Below are 22,980 nucleotides of genomic sequence, written 5' to 3'. Positions count from 1 at the left end.
ATTTTCTGCTAATTAATATAGTCAAAGTGAACAAAAAAAACTTTTAATTCTTAAATATAATGGAAATCTAAATGAGCTTTTAATGTTTTCTTTTGGAGGATTAAAAAAACTAAGGAAAATGAAATATATTAGAAAGCAACTATAAAATGCAGATATTTCTATTTTGATTTAAAATTTTTGTTATTTAACTTTAAAATTCTGATCATTTACACAACATGAAGAGTAGGCTTCTGGAAAGTTCTAATCATGAACTCCAGCATGTACATATTTTGTTATCAAATTAAAAACAATACTGTTTATTAAACAATTTTTATTATGAAAAGATATATTTAAAAGAAGAAAAAACTTTAATTCTGTCATGTTTTCATTCTTTTAAAAAATCGCAGATGTTAAATTTGAAGTCTTTATTTCTATCTTTATAAATGTAGGTTTACATATTTGTATATACAGGATTTACTTTTAAACCAATAACTTCACAATTACGAATTTTGGAATTCAGCTACTAGGCACAAGAGGTTCAAATATGGGCTATATTTAGTTTAATTTAAGTGGTGAAAGATTGAGGGGAGTGGAAGACAATCTGTGAAAAATCAGATACTTCTAATTTTTGCAAAATTTTAGCAATGAGTATTAGACATCAATTAATAACTATTCTGCCAATTTCAGTTCCTTTGGAATATTTTTTGTACTAAATTTGATCCATATTCTAGATACAAAATAAGTAAGAGTCTAATTTACATTTCTACATAAAACCCTTAAAATTTTAGATATTTTTGAGAATAAAAATGTAATGGATTTTAATCAAAATGAGCATATGGATTCTAGTCATAAGGTTTAGGATCATTATATCTTGATTTTAATCTTCATAAGGGGAAATATCATGATTATAACTAATTTATGAATTGTTTAGACATATAGTATGGCATGTTGCCTCCATGATGCTGAGTATTTGCCATTGATGAAGAAGGCAAAAGGAAACAGATGTTGCTTTAGACTTCACGTCTGACTAGACACGATCATCTGCAAAATAAAAATATTATCAACATTATTATTTATTATTCTTACATCTTTTTCAGTAAAGAAACTCATTATTTTTCCAACCAATTTACACGTGTTTGTAGTATGTACAGACACACATGCAAGTTAGAGGCCAATGCTGAATAAAAAGTGCCATTCTTACTCTAAATGCTAACGGAAACATTTAAAAATATTAGTGGTTGAATTAACATAGTGAGAGAGGGTGAGGGAAATAATAGATGAGGGCGAGATGGTGACATTTTCTGTTAATTATAAATCATGGCTAGTTAAAACCATTTTTTTTTTTTTTCAAATATAACTATGTTCAAATCTCAATATAGGCAATACTAAGAATATAATTTTCAATTGGAGCTCTGGCATTGATAATAAACTGATATTTAGTGCAATAAACAAATATTGAAAATTGTAAAATCAAATCTCTAACATAATTTGTATTATTTTTTACCACTGAGACCCGTCAGTTCTCATTGTGGATGTTATTCTCATAGGGTCTTTGCCGATATAACATCCTGGTAGAAGGGATGAAGTGCTCTCTAAATAATCATTTCTGGAGGTTGAAATCCAATTCTCAGTACAGCCAATACTAAGAATATAATCAAGAATTATTTGTACACTGTTATGGCTGAAGGAAATCTACCCACATGCATTAAAAAATTCAGTTCCAAATGCAATCTAAAGTTTAACAAGATGTATCTGAAAATGGTTGGCAGATTACATCAAGTAATAATTCAAATAATGCTCTAACATAAAGTTCTTAATAGAAATAGTTATTTTTTCTTCAGATAATTTTAAATAAGTCATAATTAAAGAACCTTTATGCCAACTTATTGTATCTATGATAGATAATTTGTTTTAACTTTTACTTATTTCCTTGCAGAGCAACTGTTTTACAGTTGATGGGGTTGATGAAGAACATGAATTTGCTCGATTAAAACAGTCTATGGAAATGGTAGGATTTTCCACTGAAAGGCAAAACAGGTTTGTATCTTATGTTTTACTGCATTCCTTTTTGAGTGTTTGACATTTACGTTTACTACTTCTTATAATGATCAATACTAATGGAATGTTTACCTCCCCTCCTCTGGTCTTGTTAAACAACCTTTCATATATATATATATATATATATATATATATATATATATATATATATATATATATATATATATTACTTACATTTTGTATAAAAGCAGTAAATTGTCCCTCTACTTTGTCATAAACCTGCTAAAACGTATTCACTGTTCAAATTCGATTTGGCTGGAAGTTGTTCACAACTATTACTTAAATCATTTGATGTCAATTATCATTTTAATTGTGCCATCATGTCATATGTCATGCACTTAATACATAATATGATTAACATGTGTGCTATTGCTTTTGAAAGATATTAACATTGGTGCTGAGGAATGTTCTGAAAATCATTCTGTCACCTTGTATAGTCTTTCGTCTTTTCTATTTTCTTGTCTCATTAACTTGACCTTCACCCACATCGGAATCTAAGCTGTTACCAGTAAAAGCAATCTTATTATTTCCCTATGTTATTTCAGTAAAGAAGTTTATTTTTATCAAACTTACACTACATAATATCTTAACAATTAACTAATCTTTCAAATCTTTGCTTGATGTATTTTGATTTTTCAGCAAACAGATAAAATGTCCATTTACTTAAGCTTTTATATATTTCTTCAGTCAATTTTTTGGATCTTGTTTTTGTAAATATCTCTTACTACAAATAAGCTCTTTGACAAATCTATAGTATGTTAAGTCTCTGCTTAATAGATACAACTGGTGTTTCATGCTATTGCATAATGGTTAATTTTATTTTATAAATTATGAGAGGGCAGCAATGATTTGGTCATTTCTCTTGCTTATCTCTGTATATGAGTTAAGTAGAAGCTATAATTTACAGACTATTTGTTTAAAAATATGTCTGCAAGCGATTGATCAACAAACGAATCTTACAAAATATATACGATTTTTGCATAAAATGACCCAATGAGGTTGATATGTTGTAAAACAAAATGAATCAAATTATCTACAAATTGACACATTACTTCGTCATTTTAAAATCATTTTAAAAAAGTTTTTAGTTCTTGAACTTTCTAAATGTATTTTTTTAATGTTCATTTAATTTTGTAACTTGAATAATATTTATTGTGTCAAATATACACAAAATTAGATGGATGCCCTTTTGGGTTTTTTCTTTAGACTTTTTAATGTTTAGACGGATACTATCTACGTTTTGTGTTTATGCTTCTAATCTTTAGAGGGATGCCATATTGGGTTTTTTCTTCATGGTTCTAATATTTAGAGGGATACTATCTTGTTTTTTTTCTTCAAGGATCTAATATTTAGAGGGATGCTATTATGGGATTTATGTTTATGCTTCTAATCTTTTAAAGATGCTATTTTTTTTATGATTCTAATTTTTATATAAGGATGCTATCTTGAGTTTCTTCTTTATAGTTCTAATCTTTAGAGGGGTGCCATCTTTTTTTTTTATAGTTTTACTCTTTATATACGTATGTTATATTGGGTTTCTTTTTTTTAGCTTTCAATTACTGAATAAAATGTAATAAAATGATCTTCCATAAATGTCATAGAAAATTCTCTGGCATATTTCAGTATTTCTTACTGATGGTTGTGTAATGAAGCTATGAATAAAATTTCATAAAAATTTTACCTCCTAAAGATTTTATTTTAAAGTCAACCCACACCCGATTCTATCATTCCAGAAAAATAGGTGACTCTGCCTATAGAAATTCCCTTTCGGTGCCAATTTTCATGAAGTGAGTGGTATTTTCTTTTATGGAGTTTCTCTTTCATGCTTTCTCCACCTGCTTTTCACCAATCTGAAATCCAAATTAAAGAATATACTTTAATTTGGATAATCTAAACTTTCCGCTCCAAGATCAACCATTTTCTGGATCAAAGGTTTTGTAGGTTTGAATATCAATGCTATTTGTTGTGTCAATGTAAAATTTTTGACAAGGGAATTTGATGTTTACTCTTTTCTTCTTCTTTGTCCCACTGTTACTCCAATCTGCTTTCCAACTCTCTCCATCCAATTCTCCTTGATTTCTGTATTTCATTTTTGTTCAGGTAAGTCGGGTATTTTTAAATGTGAGCATTTCATCTGCTTTTGTTGTTATCTCTATATATAAAAGGCAAAATGGCCACAAGTTTTTGTATGTCTAAGAAAGGCTTTTTTAAGGGGCTTCTCTAGAGGGTTACTATTTTGAAGAACTTTTTATATACTCCCTAGATCATATGTACGATTTGCGAATGGACGTCCTCTCTCTTTATTTTGATCGACTTCTATAAAATTCCCTCTATTCTGTCCTTTCACGTGTTTGTTTGTCTTTTTTGTATAAAAGCGAAACTAATCAGAGCAAAGTAGGTGGCTTGGCTTTCCTGCTAGGTACGCCTTGAAAGCAATTAGCTTTTATATCAAACAATTGCTATTCATTTAAGAGTTCCCCCTTTTTCGGAGGAGCTTGGTTTCTCCAACATCGTGGAGAAACAAATAAATGAAACGGCAGAAGTGGAACTGGCCTTCAGCCAACGTTAATTTCTGCAATTTAGCAAGTCAACTTTTTGATTGACGCTGCTAAATTTGAAGGTTTTTCACTTCCTATGGTTTCATAGCGTAGCAGTAAGATATCACATTTTCTCTCACTTTCTTTCTGCCTTTGCGTCGCAGGTTCGAGCCTGCCTGCCTACTACCACTTCGTTTTTTTGTTTTTTTAACACCTCCAAACACCTGGGCAACGCCGGACACCCCCACTAGTATATTTATGTTTGGAAGTTTTAAGATCAGGATTAATAATTCATATTATTTGGATTATTCGAATTTCTATTCTCATCTTTGATGTTATTTTCACAATGTTTAGCTGATGTAACCTCTGATCTTACAAAGTGTCTTGTCGAATCTGTACAGAATTTTGAACCAAACCCTTTATTTAATCCATATTCTATTAGCCATAACAGAATAGTAGTCTAAAGTAGTTCTTAATTGTATTCTCAGTATCTTACTGAGGATTGAACTTTAAATTTCCATGTAGATGGGTAGCACAACGGATAAAAGTACTAAGTGTTAACAAGTTCTGAGAGCAGTATTCTTGAGATTGAAACTTCAATCCTCAGTATTGATGATACTATGAATGCAATTATGCATTGTTTAAGATGATAACAACTACCTCCTCCTCCAATCAACTAAAGGGTCTCATTCCAAATTCCATTTAAATTTCCATGTTCGACAAGATGCACCTAAAGAAGGTTGTTGATTACATTAGCTAAAACATTGTATGATTAAATTCCAAGATTAGTGTAGTAGTCCAAATAATTTAAGATATTACATTTTTTTTTTTAGTTTTCCGTCTTTTTTACATTGTTTAACATCAAATTGTTGAAAAATTAGTTTAAAACTTAGAAATAATCAAAGTATATTGAAAACCTGATCAATTAACAATAATTATGCTTTTTGTAATGTTTTAATTGAATATTTTAATGTTTAAAAACCAAAATGTATTACAATCTAAAGCCAAAATTAATAAAAAAGAATTCTTTTCTTTAAGTACGGCCCTTATCTTGAGTTATCCATCAACTGATGGTGAAATATTCACGTTTGTGCACTGTAATGTTCACTTTGCAGACAGAAGTTCCCATTCCTTCTGCAGAAGAGTCTTAACTATAAGGCCTTCTAGCTCATAGCATGACCTGGGAATTACAGAATGTATTAGCATACAGCCTTTCAAGTATTAATGAATTAAAAAGAATAATTCTTTCTGACAAGTTTTAAGTAAATGCTTTCAAAATCTATATAGATAGTATGTACTTATGATATGATGTTCTACTTACATACTGAAATATATGTAATTCTATTAGTCATCACTAGGCTAGGACAAGAGAATATTCTTATTGTTTTGACTCTGGAGTATATATCTGACACAGACACAATTAATCAATCGAGAACCACATCACTCTATCTAAAAACATATGATATTAACTGATATATACTCGAGAGTCAAAATAATGAAAAGAATATTCTCTTGTCATAGCCCTAGTCATCACAAATGTATGTTCTATTGCTGATGACAAGGCCTGTAATTTTAAAAAAAAAAAGTTACTATTTAACATTTACATTTATTTATTCATTTTTATAATCAATTTCCCAAACCATAAAATAATTCTGTTTGTGCTTATTTTCCAGAAATCATTATTTCCATTATTTATAAAGATGAATGCTGCACTAGGTTGAACATGTCTTCATTGACCACTGTGATTTTTTTTTTAATTTGTTTGCAGGTCTTTTGAGTGTTTTGTGCCTCTAGTGCTTAATAGTCAAGCGAAGAAAGGCCTATTCAAATATATTTAAAAGTGCAAATTTTGAAATGATATCTCTTTTCATTGAGAAAATCCAGCTCATATAGGAGTTTTATCTTCTTTATCTTCCTAGTCAACAGGGACTACTATGATAGGTTTGAGGCCATTTGTTTCTAGTATGTCACCCTTGTTCTGTCCCCTCCCCCTATTCTATTTCCTAAATGGCACTTCGGTTTTGATATTGTAAAAGTAATAAAAAAATTAATTGTAGCTTTTAATAAATGTTGGTTTTATGTCAAAAATTATAATATGACCTATAATGGCACTACTATGATAATGCATTGTAAAAGGCATTATCATAATAGTCCCATCATACAGCGCTCATAATTCTGCCTTGTAACAAGGCAAATAAACATCCCTGGTACAGAAAAAAAACCCTAAGAACAACTGTTAATATTCACCGCACTTCCAGCTTTTCTTACAATACACATAGATGGATGTGAATCAGTAAAATCATCTGATAAAGCGACTATTCCTGGAGTTATCTTTTCTTTATGCTTTTGCGATGTTTTCTTCTTTAGCAAAATATCGCCCTCAAGCATACTACTAACTGCGTTTCCTAGAACTACTTGCACTGCCTTAACATTGTCAGGACACAAGAATATGTTATATATAATATAGACCAGTTTTATGAATCGAACAAATCAAAGTTAAAAACAAAAAATACTGATTGATATAGGATTATCATAGTAGCCCTCGTTGAGTTTATGTACAAATTCAAAGCATCAGAATTCATTTCTTTACCACCTTTTAGTCCTTATTGTCTTTTCTTTGTTAGTTGTACCTGTACATTGTTTTCTTGTTTGTTTGTGTATGTGTTTAAAAGTCTATGTTGTAACTATTCAAAATGTTTTTGTAACAAAGTTTGTATCTCTAAGTAGAAATTGCAGTGCAAACAGCACTTGTCTAATGTTTGTTTACAGTTAACTGTTATTTGTTGATTTTGTATTGTACTTGAGATTTGTGGTGAGTAAAATATATATGTATATATATATATAAAATGAAATTTAAAATAGAGGCGGGGGAGACCAAGAGGCTCTTATGCAGGCTTTCTCAAGAGGGATGGTCAATGATGAGAGGATAGTATATGTAAATCAAGCATTTATATACATATTTACAGTTTATGGTTGTTAATAAAAAAGAAAAAAATGATATAAAATAAATTAAGAAAGGAGTATTTAGGTTTATCCTGTATCTAAATTGTTTTCATTGAGAAAGCCTGCATAAAATGGGTGAAACGTTGCACCTCTAGGTCTCTCCGCCTCCATTTTAAATTTCATATCGTCGAATTTTATCCATTTTAATAATCATATATATATATATATATATATATATATATATATATACACGCACACACATTTTTTACTTTTTACAATACTGTGTTATCTAATTTTTTACAGGATTTTTTCCGTCTTATCTGCTGTTTTGCACTTGGGAAATATTGAATTTAAAAAGGTAAGAGCTTCACCCATCTTAAATTATCTCTTGCAACTAAACTAATTTTTGATGGTTGAGTTGTACAAAATTGCAAATATGTATAATACACTAGCAGGAATACCTGCGTTACCTGTGGACACGGCTAACAAAATGGAAGAGTTAAAAAAAAAAGTGTGCAACATTTTTCTTTAAAACTTCTCTCTAAATATGCTCAGTCATGTTACTTTTTAAACATACTTCTACAACCTATAGCCTAAATCTTTGGCAACTTAGTTTCTAATTTGACCCCTGCTGTGGAATGAATATGGTTTACCATTATGAGCCCAGAGTAATACTGAATCCGGTCATGTAAGGTTGGTTTGATAGTAAGAGTTAACCAAAAATATACAAAAGGGAATAAGATTCCTCATTCCAGTAATAATAGGAATTACAAAGCTGATGAAATAGAATTTAAAAAATTCCCTGACGAATATACCTGGTGAACTAAGTGGAAAAGAGATCAAAACAGTTGTTCTTAAAAGAACAGTTAGAATCCTAAAAGAACTGTTAGTTGGAGTCTCTGAAATAGCTGGTCAATGTCTGGCATCCGATAGGATGCTTCATCCCAAGTAAACACAAAAGGATAAGAAAATAAAAAAAACTATATAATAAATCTAGATCTTTCATTGCGAACTTAATCGCGTACATAAATTAAAGATGATTTTACTGCTATATTTGTGATGGATAGCTTTATTCACAAAACGGTCCTAATATGGTGGATTACTGCTGCCATATCTGGGGAGCTGCTGCTCAGAGTACTCTTTCTTGCCTTTACAAAATCTACTTCACAATCTAGTGAGAGATGATCTCTTTTCTACTCTGCAGCTTTTTTTCAAACAGATGTTGCTAGCCTTTTTCAACTGTATTATTATATTAATGCTAGGCTCTTGACTTGGTTTTAAGACCCTTGCTTACCCCTGGAAAACATTCAGAGCAAGAATTCGCCTATCTGCAATAAAAAAACAACTTTTTTATCTCTATCTCTGTACCAAAAATCAAATGAACAAAATTCCTTTCATAAATATCCCATCTTTGAAACAAAATGCAAAGAGGCTGCTTTCCAGTTGACATGGTTGTCTTCAAGTCTAATTTAAGCAAATACTTGTTGAGCCATCCCCTGGATAATAGTCTTAAGTAATGTTCTGTCTATTCCACTCCTTGTTTACAATCCTTTCATGGTGGCAATCATCTTTAACTGACAATCTATTTAACTCTTCTCATCGATTTACCCTCCCCTCCTTCCTTGATAAGCGGTGACTAATCAGTAAATGTTGAAAGTGATAAGTTTAATACAAAGGTGACTGCATTCTGGTATTTTTATACAAACTAAAATATTTCTTTAGGTTTGTAGAATAAAGATGATTCCTGTAAATTGTATCACGTGATTTGGATACATTTCTCTTTTGTTTTCTTTTTTTATATTAAATTAAAAGGAAAAAAATATTGGTCCACAAAAGATTTTCATTATCAACCAAGTTGAAGTTGTCTGTTTTGTATTTTTTTTTTGTTTTTACTTTCTTTTAATGTATTTTTGCCACAAGCAAATACTTATTTGCATTTTGCAACACAGTAAGCTTTAATAAAACTCAGTTTAGTGATTAAAAATTATTTCTTGAAAAATAATTATTTATATTGAATTCTTGTATTTAAATTAGTCAATCCATTTTTGGTTCAGCAAAATTATAATGCCTGTAATGAAATCTCTGGATGATATATGAACCAGTGTGAGTGGAGAAATAGCATTGACTTGCATTTAGCTGTCATAAGAGCACATTTTGGCTTAGAAGGCAGAACTTTGATCTGAGAAAGAAAAAATACATACTAGAATGAAAGTATTTATACGCATCAGCTATGTGTTATTGTCTGCTCTGCTAACCATAAAAGACTGGTTAAATGGAAGTTGAGAGAAGATGTTTTAGCACTAAAAATACTAAGATCATTGAGCAATTGAGATCAGTATTGAAAAAGTATTGTTGGAGAGCAGTTTATTACTTAATAATGATCTTGTGGCAAATGTATTACTTTGAATATGGTATCACTAGAGAAAAGTATACCATGTAACAAAGTCCCATTGGTATATAGGTTGTTTCCATTAACATAAACCATCTTTCTTTTTACTTATTCTTCCTTTCAAAAACGGTCATAGTTCTCAAATATCTTGCCATTTTCAAAGACTTATTCTGAAATACTGAGAATTCTATTTTAATATTAATACAGTTTTATCTACTTCAGTCAAAACAAACTTTGTCATTAATATCTACCAAAAAATACTTACCAAATGTACATTAAAATACAGTTTTTACAAGACTGTTGCCCTATGTTAAGTATTTTTAAGATTCATGCAGATTGGTTTTGCATTAAAATTTTATGAGAAAAGCATTGAACAAGAAAGGAAATAACTGATCTTTTCATATATTTTCTTAAAACTTCTCTGTCCAGAGGAGAGACACATAACATAGAATTGCATTCATCTTTACTTCTTGAAGTTTACTATTTGATTTTTTTACAGAAAGGAGATCTCCATCATGATGAATCTGTGGTTATTAGAAATGAGCAAGTTATCACTGTGATATCTGACCTGTTAAAGGTAAGGACGTTTTTCCCTCCATTTAATATAGTCTAACACGGGGGTTCTTAAACATTATACAGTCTGTGTGCATTTACAGTACTTTAGTTACAGGCACACTCTAATATATTATGATTAAGTTCTTTGTATCTATAAAAGTGTCTGTCTGTGTGTGTACATTTCCCTACCAAATTAGTCTATCAATTTTCAGTCTATAGACACGAGATTTGACATAAGGGGTATTGAGATTTGGGAAAATCTTTTTAATTCGTTTTTGGCCAGAAATTTAGCTGTTAAGGGGTCAAAGTTCAACGATTTGATTTTTGAAAACTCTACCAAACTCCTCTGCCAATTTTAGGTCTAAACACTTGAAATTTTAGATATAGGTTACTTGGATATAAACCAAACAGTTTAATTTGATTTGAGCCCAAAACGATAAATGTTAAGAGGTCAAAATTGGGGAAAAGTTTTTTAAAATTTTACCTTTGCGGTATCTAGCAAATTACTCAGCTAATTTTTGGTCTAAACATTTGAAATTTTACATAAAGTGTATTTAGACATAGAGCAAGCTTTTTTTATCAGTTTTTGAGTGATAATTTTGCTGCCAAGAGGTCAAATTTGAAAGAGTTGACCATTGCAGACTCTACCAAACTCCTCTGCCAATTTTAGATGTAGGTTACCTGGACATTAGTTAAACTTTTTAATACATATATACATATGCACATAAAGTTATGAACAGTACATAGGCTCTGAGCAAACCCAGGTTGAACTGCTCGTACAAAATATAATAGAAGCTAAATTAATATACCTTTATAGCCAGTAGTTCTCAAACTTTATAACTTTATTCATTTCTGTGTTAATGAGAAAATATGAGCTTGATGTGTACTTGTAATTTCTAACTTGCAATGTTTGGTTGTATGTTTGAGAGACAAACTCTCGTTTCCTCATTAATGCATTAAAATTTTTCTCTTTTACATTTGAGGCAAGGGTTGAAAATCTTAGTTCACATATATATAAAGTGAAAAATTGCAATAAAATCATCAAGTTTTTTTTTTAAATATTGATACATGTTCTTCTTTGATAGAAATCCAAAAAGTTTCAAGAGATAATTGTATTTAATCATCAATCAACACACCTGCCAGTAGAATCTATTGCATTTTCTACAAAAGTGTTTCTAATCCAATAATATTGTACAAAGTTGATTGATGGAAAATCACAATATTTTTCCAATGTTGATAAATGTTGAATTATCAATGGCAGAATTTCTGGTTTATAATTATTACTTACTAATGGAATCATTTTGAGATTACCTTCTGCTGCTGTCCTTTCCCAAATCTGTAACTTTCTCTAAAATACTTTTATTTTATCAGTTGAGGTAAGGATATCTTCCTCTTCTCCTTGCATACTAGAGTTTAAAAAAATTCATATGCTGAAAAATCGATGCCAAATATTGTAATTTTATAATCCAAAATTCACATAGGCAGATGCTACAAAATTGTAATTGCTTCATTGCATCAAAAAATTTTACAAATTCTTGTCCTGACTCCTATATCCATTTACGTACTTTGCCTCTTGAAAGCTACCTTACCTGTGTGTCTGTGTTAAGACTACATATTGGTGCAAATTTTTTCAAATAAGTGTAACTTAACAGATCTCGTTTTAATAAAGTTCACCATTTGTACTTGTTCTAAGATGCCTATTAAATTCTTTACTAATGATTTTGACATCAAGGCATGTCTATGAAGGAAGCATTGAGTTAAAATAACATCCTTATTTTGTTTCTTTATAAAAGATGTAAAAATCCTTGTTCCATCCAATCATTAAAGGAGCTGTGTCGTTGCAAATACCTACACACGATTTCCACAACTGCCATTTATGAAGATAGTTATTCAGAATGTTAAAAATGTCTTCACTTTTTGTAGTTGAACTTAATTCTTTGCAAAGAAAGAAATTGATTTATTTGATTTTCATTGATGAAATGAATGAATCTTATGAGTTGTACTTTGTTGGTTTATTCATCAACTTGCAGTGTAAAATCGGAACATCAGAGTTTATTTCCACATACATTTTTCTAAATATTAGAAGACATTTCTCAAATATGCCTGTGAACATTATGATTAGGCAAAGGAATCTTGCTTATTTTCATAGTTGCTTCAAGTCCTAACAGCATACTCACAATCTTTTGGCAAGCAAACAAGATAAGTGACTTGCCCAAAAGTATGAGCTTTCATATTTTGTGCAATCAGTTCCAAGACTTGGTACAAAGAAATTTGTGCTTTATCAGAAACAGTTGTTAAACTTTTAAAAGAATTGATTGCTCTTGCTTTCTGTTTAGACATTCTCTTGAAATAACTGGGAGTTTGTTTTGTAAGTGAGTGTTTAATTTTAAAATGTTTACCTAGTTTACTAAAAAGCATTGATTTATTTGACATTTTCATTCCACAAATTAAACATACTGGCAGCAGAGTGTCAGTATTCCTTGTCCATGAAAAGCCAAAACTTTGGTTACTCTCATTGTACTTAGAATTTATTCTTCACAAGATACAGCACATGTACGTTCACAATGGCTGTTATGCTGATGTAAAACTGCCAGTTGTCACGTTATGATGGCTAGTGCTGGGCCAGCAGTTGTCACGTTATGATGGCTAGTGCTGGGCCAGCAGTTGTCACGTTATGATGGCTAGTGCTGGGCCAGCAGTTGTCACGTTATGATGGCTAGTGCTGGGCCAGCAGTTGTCACGTTATGATGGCTAGTGCTGGGCCAGCAGTTGTCACGTTATGATGGCTAGTGCTGGGCCAGCAGTAATCACGTTATGATGGCTAGTGCTGGGCCAGCACCAGTGTTTGGTAAATGTTTTGAACATGTGCAGTATTTACAAAACAATGGCTAGTCATAAAAAAGTAGTTTATAACTATCAAAATATTGGTGCAATAAAATGATGAATCTTTGTATGAAATTAGTAGCAATACACATGAAAAAATTTAAATGGCTTAAAATATTTCAATATTGGTATATATAGAAAGAGCTTGATAAGCTAAGAAAGAATCTTTTTAAATTTTTAAAATCCAATTAAAATCAAGGAAGTTATGACTATTTTTATGCCCTGAGTGTTTGGATATTTTCCCCTCTTTAAGACCATATGCGTTTTGTCACATTTTTTTGCACTACTTTTTCAGTAAAAATGCTATATCTTTGTTAAAACACAAGACTAAGCAATGAAATTTGCCATATAAGTGTATTTTTGTGCAAGGAATCGGAATATGCTATTGAAAATCTCCATAAAATGAATGGTTTCCAAATAATCTGCAGTAAATGCACATAAACATGCTGCGATTGCTTAAAAATGCCATGTATTCATTATAAGAAAAGTTAGGGAACTCAAAGTTTAGTTGTAATGCATTTTATGTGCCAAAAACTGAAATCGAAATCTAGGATTGGTTAAAAATGAATATATTGCAATATTTCTTTGGTATTATTGTAGATGAATACCTTCTGTTACACCTCCCCATCTGACCACCTCTCCAAAATATGTGATTCTACTTTTATAGACAATTGCATGTGAACAACTTGAAAAACTTTAATAAAAGATAAACAAAAATTATTTTAATGTAAAATGATTTCTCATTTTGAATCATTCGAGCGTTTTAGGGCAGTTACCCCCCCCCCCCTTTCCTATGATAGATAAATCCTGGGTGTTTTTTGTTTGTTTGTTTGTTTTCTAAAAGGTGATTATGCATGGTTTTAAGAGGGTCTATGTGCAATTATGAGAAGGTGGGGAGGTTGCCACTCTGACTTTGGGTTAATGATAGGGCTAAGGAAAATTGTGTGTGAACATCCTGAAGACTTGATAGAAACAAAACAAAAACAATTTTAGAATTTAGAGTGGGGGTTGGTTTCACATAAATGTAAAATGATTCACCATTTCAAGACAATCCTAGCATTTAAGGACAGTTGACCAATTTATTTTTGGAGGGGGGGGGGAGGATTAATCATGGGCACTTTTCTTTAAACGTTTTTTATGCTTTTTTTTTACGTTTATATGAACTCACAGAGGAAGTTTGTTTAGTGGGGAGCTCTGCCACTCGTACTTAGCGTTATTGTTGCGACTAAAGGTTTTAGGAGGAGGCTTGCCACTCGTATCTAGAATTAAGCGAGTCTTTTTTTAAGAGGGTGTTTGATACCCATTGTGAAACTTTACAAGAATTATGTCAAACAGACAAAAATAAATGTTATTTAAAAAAGTGACGTCTCTCTAACAGAAAACATGATGCTTGGAAAAATATCAAGTATTTAAATTCTATTTAAATATAAAAAAAGAAATAAGTTTTTGCTAAAGCTGGAAAATTGTTAAAAATTTTGAATTAATGTTATTTTGATTTTTAATTACATTTCATGTCTTTTCCTACTGTTGTTATTTTTTAACTGAGCACCTCCTACAAATATTTAAATATTGATTATTTTTTTTATTTATTTATTTATTTATTTTTTTTTTTAATAATCTGGTAGATTAGTTTCCATTTGATAATAATTCACTGAAAACATTTTTTAAGGGACAAGAATTAGAAGTGTGTGTACCGTTCGTACACATGAAGCAAAACATCATATTTCACATTTTTGCTTGTTAAAATATTTTAAAATTTACTACTACCCAATTTTTTAAAAATATTTGTATGGTTGATAACAAAATAGCTCTAACTGAACATGTAAGAATTTTTTATAACCAGATTTCCAATTAAAAAAAAAAAATCTATTCGGAATAAAAATAAAGAACAAAAACAAATGTCTGTTTATGCCATGTTATCACTGCTGCTGAGTGCTACGGTCACTAATACTACAGAAGTCTTGATTCAAATACATAACGATTTTTTCGGATATTATGTTTTTAAATTGCTACATACCACTAAAGAAAACACTGTCCAATCATCTTTTTAACGAATAAACATAGTAAAAAGATTGTTTTATTTAATAGTGAGTATCCGAAGAAAATTTTTTTCAAAACTTTCAATACTCATCATTTTGAAGTCTTTTTTTTAACACAACAAAAAAACGAGTGGTCAAATGAATTTCGGACACTCGAAATTATTAAAAATGACATCTCTTTTGGCTAATTTCCAAATTTCATTTAAAAATTCTTATCAGAAACACGGTACGAATGTTTAGAAATCCGGGGGGGGGGGGGGTCGTTACAAAATCTTACTGAAAATGCCGTTTTATGATATTCACATTTTTATCACTTTATTTGCTTAAAACTCTAAAAATATATAATGTATGTTATTATTTACTAATTCATTTGAAAGTATATTCATTTCCGAACAAAACGGTGGTATTTTGAAGACTTAAAGTGCTTTGGTTTTTAAAATATTACTATTTTAGCAGAAACCCCTTGAAATCTGTGATTATCCAAAGCATTTTAACGTGTATTTAATGTGTATTGCTAAAATTAGTATAACATTGTTATTTTTATGCACATTTGCTTCTTGTGTCTGGACAGATATTTCAGGAATTCTCTAAAGTGCATCTGAAAAAAAAAAAATCCTGGGGCACATCAGTACACCCAGACACACAGTTAAAGAACCACTGCTCTAGCAATTTGAAATTATTTCAATCTGTATTTGAAGCAATTAAGTTTTATATTCTTTAAAATACTCCTAGTTGGGATTTGATTTAAAACAAATTGTATAGACTTCGAAAGATTTTATGAATATATATACTCCCACCCTCACTATACTCCTGTTTCTTTTTTGATATTGCACATTTTTTTTAATTTTTTTTTTATTTTTTTTTATTATATTTTCACCCCAAACAAGGCACATTGCCACTTTGGTGTAGGGGGCTACTATCAGGGGAAACATCTACTGGGGCACTATGTAGGGATTAGGGCAGCGAGATGTTGGTTCACGTTGCACTTGAACTTATGCATGTCAGTACAGTTGGGGAAGCAGTGACCTGGAATGGAATTCCAAAGTCTAGCAGTTCTGGGGAAGAAACTACTGGAGTAGAACGATCTTTTACATCTAGGGATCTCTACAGTGTGGGGGTGGGATTTTGCAGCTTGTCGGGTCTGTCGAGGGTGTTCACGTCGTGGGGGCACAAGTGCTTGCAGTTCTTCAGAGCATTCACCATTATAATACTTGTAGAACAGGCAGAGGGATGCAACGTTTCGACGATGGGACAGAGGCTGAAGTTTTGATGCCAGTTTAGGGCCTATCAGATTTGCGACTCTCTTTTGAACCCTGTCAAGGAGAGAGAGACTAGTAGCCGATGCACCGGCCCAAATATGACAGCAATACTCCATACATGGGCGAATAGTGGCCTTATAGAGGTACAGGATACTTTCGGGTGTTAGAAGTTTTCTAGCACGGTAGAGAGAGCCCACCTTCCTCGCAGCGGCCCTGGCAATGCCCTCGATGTAATTGTTCCAGCTCATGTTTCCTGTGAACGTTAGGCCAAGGAGCTTGAAAGACGTACTCTCAGCTAAAGAGTTGTTGGCCATTGCTATAGGTGGTAGAGAAGGTTTCCTGTAATTATTGAATGAAACCAGTTTTGTCTTGGTGGCATTGAACGTTACCATCCATTTTTGTCCCCATTCCACTACTGATTTGAGGTCATCCTCCAGTGTTTCTGCCATTACTTTAGATATATGTTCATTTGTTTTCCTGTCGTGCCTGCTATAGAGTGTGGTGTCATCAGCATATATACCCATCTCAGAGGCAATTTTGTCGGGGAGGTCATTTATGAATATCAGGAACAGCAGAGGACCAAGGATAGATCCCTGGGGCACTCCGGCATTTATATTATATTGTTTAGACGTACGACCGTCGAGGACAACCTGGATTTTTCTCTTATCTAAGAAGGATTTAATTATGTTAAGTATTCTACCAGTGATACCGTAAGATCTAATCTTCCTGAGGAGACCCTCATGCCATACCCTGTCAAAAGCCTTAGATATATCTAGAGCTACCGCTCTGCCCTCTCCCGCTTTGTCCAGTGAATGGTATATGCGTTCAGAGATTACAGTGAGGATGTCTGCCGTGGAACGGGCTTGTCTAAATCCATATTGATGGTCGGTCAGAAGTTTAGCATCTGTAAGGTGCTGGACTAGAGCATGGTTAATTAAGGTCTCAAATATTTTGGCGAAAAGTGGGAGGAGGCTAATAGGGCGATAATTTAATGGGTCAGTTCTTTCGCCAGATATGGTACCACAGAAGCAGTTTTCCAGCAGCTCGGAAAGCAAGATTCATTAAGGCATTTGTTGTAGAGTTTGGAGAGAACTGGAGCTACTTCGGCTGAGCACTTTTTTAATAGCACAGCTGGGATGAGGTCGGGTCCACATGCTTTGGAAGTGTCAAGGTTTTTCATTAATAAACTTTGAACAAAAAAAATGTTGAATAAAAATGTATTTTTTAATCTGGTAAATATTTTTCAGTTGATTCTTTTATTGTTCAAGTGAGTAGAATTAGTGAAGTAAGGGTGTCCATTGTATCTTGACTCTTTCAGGAGAAAATTGAAATCGGCCACTACACAAAAATGTCTCAACATGTATATCATTTAGCTAAGAGTTTATAATGGTAAGTTAAATAGATCCAGTTCAGATGATTGGGTATTCATGGCCATTATAATTATAATATTAGTTAAAATTGATGCTCTTATGATGCTATTTCAAAACAGCTAGATAAACTCCTAATTAACAGAAGAAAGAGTGTATGATAAGAGTGTTATTTAACAGAAAATACTTTTTATTTTGGAAGAACTGGAAAGGAATTAAAAACCTTCAATAATCTTTACAAAAAGTGGAATGTCATACATCCTGGTAGATTCCAATTTTTAGCTGATGAGATGTACAGAACCCAACTTAGTATGCCTGTTTCTTTGTGCAGCCTGACTCCAACTGTTTAAAAGTGAGGTGAAAACACTTGTGTGGACATTATTTGCAGAACTAGTTCAACAAACCGTATACTCTTATTCATATTCTATTGATCAGTCAACACTAAATTTTGTCTTATGTCAAGAAAATATAGATCATCAACATATGTAATTGTTAAAAGTTCTCCAACTCTTCTTGTATGTGCCTGCAAGATGCCATCTTTTATCTCCTAATGTGTGCTTTTGTTTACTTGAGAAAGTATTAATAAGATCAGTTCAGAACTTTTATTTTCATTGTCATATGTTTTAGATGTGAATTCAAAAACTGCTGTTTTTGCTTGTACCCAACTTTCTCCATAACTGTTCCTTATAAATGCCTTTTAAAAGCCTCCATTTTATTAGATGATCTACTAGAGAAGAAAACTACCAGTGTCAACCAAATCTCATTGTGATGTCATTCACAAGATCTATCCACTTTCTAATTTTCTTTTCATACAGCAAACAATCTTAAGAAATTTGGATAATACAACTTTGAGAAATTTTTTTTCTAGATTCTTTTCATTAATATTTTTTTTGTATATAATTGTTAGATTTTTTAATATTTATCTACTGAACAAAGAATCATTTTTTTTTCCTTTCAGGTGAAAGAAAATACCCTTATTGAAGCCTTAACCCAGAAGAGAACAGTTGCAGGAGGAGAGACAGTGTTCATGAATTATAAGTTGGAAGATGTAAGTGTTGGGTGTGTTGTGAATATATCTGTGTTTCAGCCATCCTCTTTATTTTAAAATTTAATCCTGTGTTTGGAATATTACTTTCATTGGCATGTCCGTTATTGCAAATGCAGGTCTCTTTTATAATATGCACTGATTAACCTGACCAAATCATACAGCATTTTTTGTTCTTTATGTCTGTGATTCTTCATTTATGCACTTTCTCTAACAAGATAAATGTACTCTAGTAGCTGACTCTGTGGTTGAAATGTATTATCTAGCAAAGTCATCAGCATCACTACATAAGCTTTGCTTTACATTTTCTTTCTTGCCAAACACTCATTACCTCATTATAATTTTGTCTTAAATTGTCTTTTTTTTTGACTCTTCATTGCTTGAATGGAAAATAAAAAAAACTGTGACAAACATTTTAAGAATATTATCTACAGGAAGAGACATTAAAGTATAAAATCTGATTAAGTTGGAATATTTTACATTTATGTTATTGCACATGTGTGTTGATGTTAGATTAATCTCTGCTTATGGCAACCATTAATTTATATTCTCATATCAATAAATATGGCACATATGTCTTTTTTAAAAAAAAGAAGATTTTGGTGTAAAATTAAAAAAATAAGAACAATAACCCTTTGTAAGAGGTTGTATAGTATATGCAATAGAATCCTCTATTATGATGGATGATATGATTAACATAAATTTTCTGTCCATGGGTCAGCTTTACAAAAATCTCTTTGCAGCTATTTAGTACAGAATAATTTATTCAAGAAAAGTTTCTTGAATGTTTTTAATTTACATCTAAGTGATATCATACTATTTTTATTATTGACTCCAATATTGAAGTAATATTTCTCATTTCCAAATTTAATAATGATTTAAAAATCTTTTTTGATCTAAAGACTGTTGCATTATTAAAGACAAGCTTCGTGAACTTTTTATTTCACCTCATGATTGGACATAATTGAACATTTAACGAAATATGATTTAAATTTAAAAGTTTATGAAAATCTTATATAACCAACAAATTAAAAAAAGCCTATATTTGGAACACCAGAAAGTTTCATCAGATATTCTGCTTGTTTGGCAAGCCAAGACCAGATTAAAGGCATTTTCTTAAATAGAAGTGCTTGTAGAGTTAATTCACTAATGTCTCTAATGTGCCTATTGTTCAACTTGCCTCCACACTGATCAGTTGAAATACAAATTTGTTAAAGACCAGTATATTTTGATTGTGCTGGCTATTGCTAACCCTGCTGCATCTACAGGGTTTATTGTTGGTTTCTGATTCACTTAGCACATTTAAGAGCTTGTTTTTGTAATGGTAATTTGAATATTCTGTGATACAACTAAAAATGTGCACTCTTAATTAACTAATAATTTCTATTAATTTTGAAAAATCTAATTTCTGAAATTAGTCTTTTTCCAATGTCTCTATTGAATTTGTTTTCTTCTACAGGCAATTGCTACGAGGGACGCACTTGCAAAATGTTTATATGGTGCGCTGTTTGACTGGATTGTGTTAAAAGTCAACCACGCCCTCCTCGCCAAACGGCACAACAGTGAACATCAGGTAGACTTCCCCCCTGTCCCATCTTGCACCCGGAATGATCAGCCTCCCCCTTACACACAGGCAAGTTGAGGTCAAGCTACTGCAACCATGACTGTGACATCATTTCTTCCTTTATTCTTCTAAATTGTTTGCGTTTTTTGTTGCCTTTATAGAATCGTAGACAATAATTGTATTTTTGTATTTTATGCAAATTGCTGTCTATATGCTTGTATGGATGTTTTGTTTTATCTACAAATATTGAAAATTTCATTTAAGTGTTGGCTTGAGTAAAATAGAATGGCAACTTAATTTTTTTTAGTTCATATATATACAGATTATTTTTATGAAATTAACAATGTTGACATTGAAGTTTGGGTGAAAAATACCTGTGAAAGCATTGAATCGCCAATTGTATTTAGGGAATCATAGTTATTTGAATAAAAAAAACAAGGCCGATAGCCATTAGTCGCGTGCTCTCGTGTAATGAATGAATGCATGAATGTAGGATTGACATGAAATTCTTAAAGATAAACTAAAATGACCGAAAAATGGGATGAAATGACTTAAATAAATAAAAAGTAAATGACTTAGAATGACTTTAATGAACTTAAGGATGAATTGAATAACCTTAAGAATGACTTGAATTCTTAAAAAATAACTGAAATCCTTCAAAAACAATGGTAATGATCTGGAGAATGACTTGAATGGCTTTGAGACGGACTGGTTGTAAAGTGGGTGATGATTTTACATTAAATTAATACAGAAAAGTGATCTCCTAGTTTATATTACAAAGTTACAAAATATAAGTACAGCATGTAGTAAGAACAGATACTACACTTTGATCTTGTTTATATATTTTATTGCTTTTAAAAATTTTGAAAATACAATCAAGTAAAAAACAAAAGATTCTTAAACAACAAAATTAGGCACAAGGCCCTACAAGAGATTGGGGAGGGGAAGGGTTCAGGGTCTTTGCGACTAAAGTGATTAAAAGTAATAAATGTAGACTTTGGAGTCTCTTGACTGGCAACATTTACCAAAATACCTCATTCACTGTCCAAGAAAAGCTTAAAAAGCTAAGAACAGCATCTATTAGCAACAGACCTTTGATCTTAACCAAAAAGGCCAAGCACAAAAGTGTTACGGACCAACCGACGGAGTGACTTATAGAGTCGCTTGTACGCGACTAATAACCCTAATGAACATGACTCATTATAGCTGGGAAAAAATACTGAGAAGCAGAACATCATAAAACAGAATATCTGAATAAACAAAAGCTTGCTTAGGAATGATTCACCTGAAAAAATTTTTTTTTTTTAATAAAATTTAATATTTTCTAAATAAGGGACTATGAGCATATGATATAGTTTTCTTCATTTTAAGATGTAAATTCACTTGGGGCAGGTTGAGCTGGCTCCAATGATTCATTGAATTCTATGTCAAAATAATCCACCCACATTTATCAATCATTCATCGTTATAGCAACAAATACGAAAAATTTAAGGGTTGCTACCTACTTCATGTCTGTCTTCATTTTAATCTATGTCTTCGGTTGGTTACATTTGTGCTTCTGTCAGCCAGTAGATGCAATTAATGCTGCTAACAAATAAATTGCCTCATCAAGACATCTAAGAATGTCTAAACCAGCAAATACATTTTTCAAGTTTGAATACATTCTGAAGAGATATTTATCTACAAGTTGGTGGCTTTATATCTATGCAAGGAAAAGTAGATACACTAAAAAATATAAGAATCAAATGAAAAACATTAGTGGACTAATCTTTTGTTTCTTTAATAACAGATTCAATATCAAAATGAATATTTTTCATAGCTCTTGTACAGGTAATGAAGAGGTGGTGGCAGAGGAGTGAAAAAAGGTTGGATGGAATGTGGGGAGGTCTGTGGACAGACAAAGTAAACAATAATAAGGGTGTGTGGCATATGACCCCTATCTTGATATTTTGATCGTGGAGAGGAAAGTGAAAAGAAAAATCTGTAACATTCTTATTTTATTTAGTTTAAAATATGAAAGAGTGGGAGTGAGGATTTTATCCTCTTCTGAATCTTATACTTACACATATAAGCTTGGTGTTTTATCTTTTTATATGTTGTCTATATCATTATAAAAGTTTCTATCTATTGAGGTTGAGTTATATCAAACTGAAATCTAAATGGATTATGTATCTGACGTTGCATATTGTAGACGATCCTTTGAGAAAGAGAGACTTTAGCTCAGGCATTTTTTTTTCAGTATATGCCATTTGTTGTTGAAGCAGTTTCTTTCCTTTCAGTTAACTTTTGTGGAAGATTGGTGTCCAGTCAGTTGGTGCTATTATCACTGTTTTCATGTAATGTTAGCATGAAATGCATTGTT

The 22,980-nt window shown here is 31.5% G+C and overlaps 1 protein-coding gene across 33 annotated transcripts in view; it reads left to right on the top strand.

Annotated features, from left to right (window-relative positions):
* The window catches only part of LOC145268594 (unconventional myosin-IXb-like), a 349,537-nt gene that overhangs the window by 176,286 nt on the left and 150,271 nt on the right, over positions 1-22,980 (top strand). For 24 of the 33 annotated variants that reach the window (XM_080124255.1, XM_080124265.1, XM_080124283.1 and 21 more), the window contains exons 6-11: positions 1,916-2,016; positions 3,771-3,824; positions 7,821-7,875; positions 10,406-10,483; positions 18,968-19,057; positions 20,514-20,687. In XM_080124255.1, the coding sequence (XP_079980381.1) occupies positions 1,916-2,016; positions 3,771-3,824; positions 7,821-7,875; positions 10,406-10,483; positions 18,968-19,057; positions 20,514-20,687 (552 nt within the window). The remainder of the gene's footprint in view (positions 1-1,915; positions 2,017-3,770; positions 3,825-7,820; positions 7,876-10,405; positions 10,484-18,967; positions 19,058-20,513; positions 20,688-22,980) is intronic. The other 9 variants (XM_080124293.1, XM_080124274.1, XM_080124194.1 and 6 more) reach the window with 2 other exon arrangements.

This window comes from Euprymna scolopes, chromosome 4 (genome assembly GCF_053919585.1).
Source record: "Euprymna scolopes isolate OS-2025 chromosome 4, ASM5391958v1, whole genome shotgun sequence".
NCBI classification, from domain to species: Eukaryota; Metazoa; Mollusca; class Cephalopoda; order Sepiida; family Sepiolidae; genus Euprymna; species Euprymna scolopes.
The sequence above is the reverse complement of the archived record's forward strand: the minus strand, read 5'-3'. Positions and strand labels throughout refer to the sequence as shown.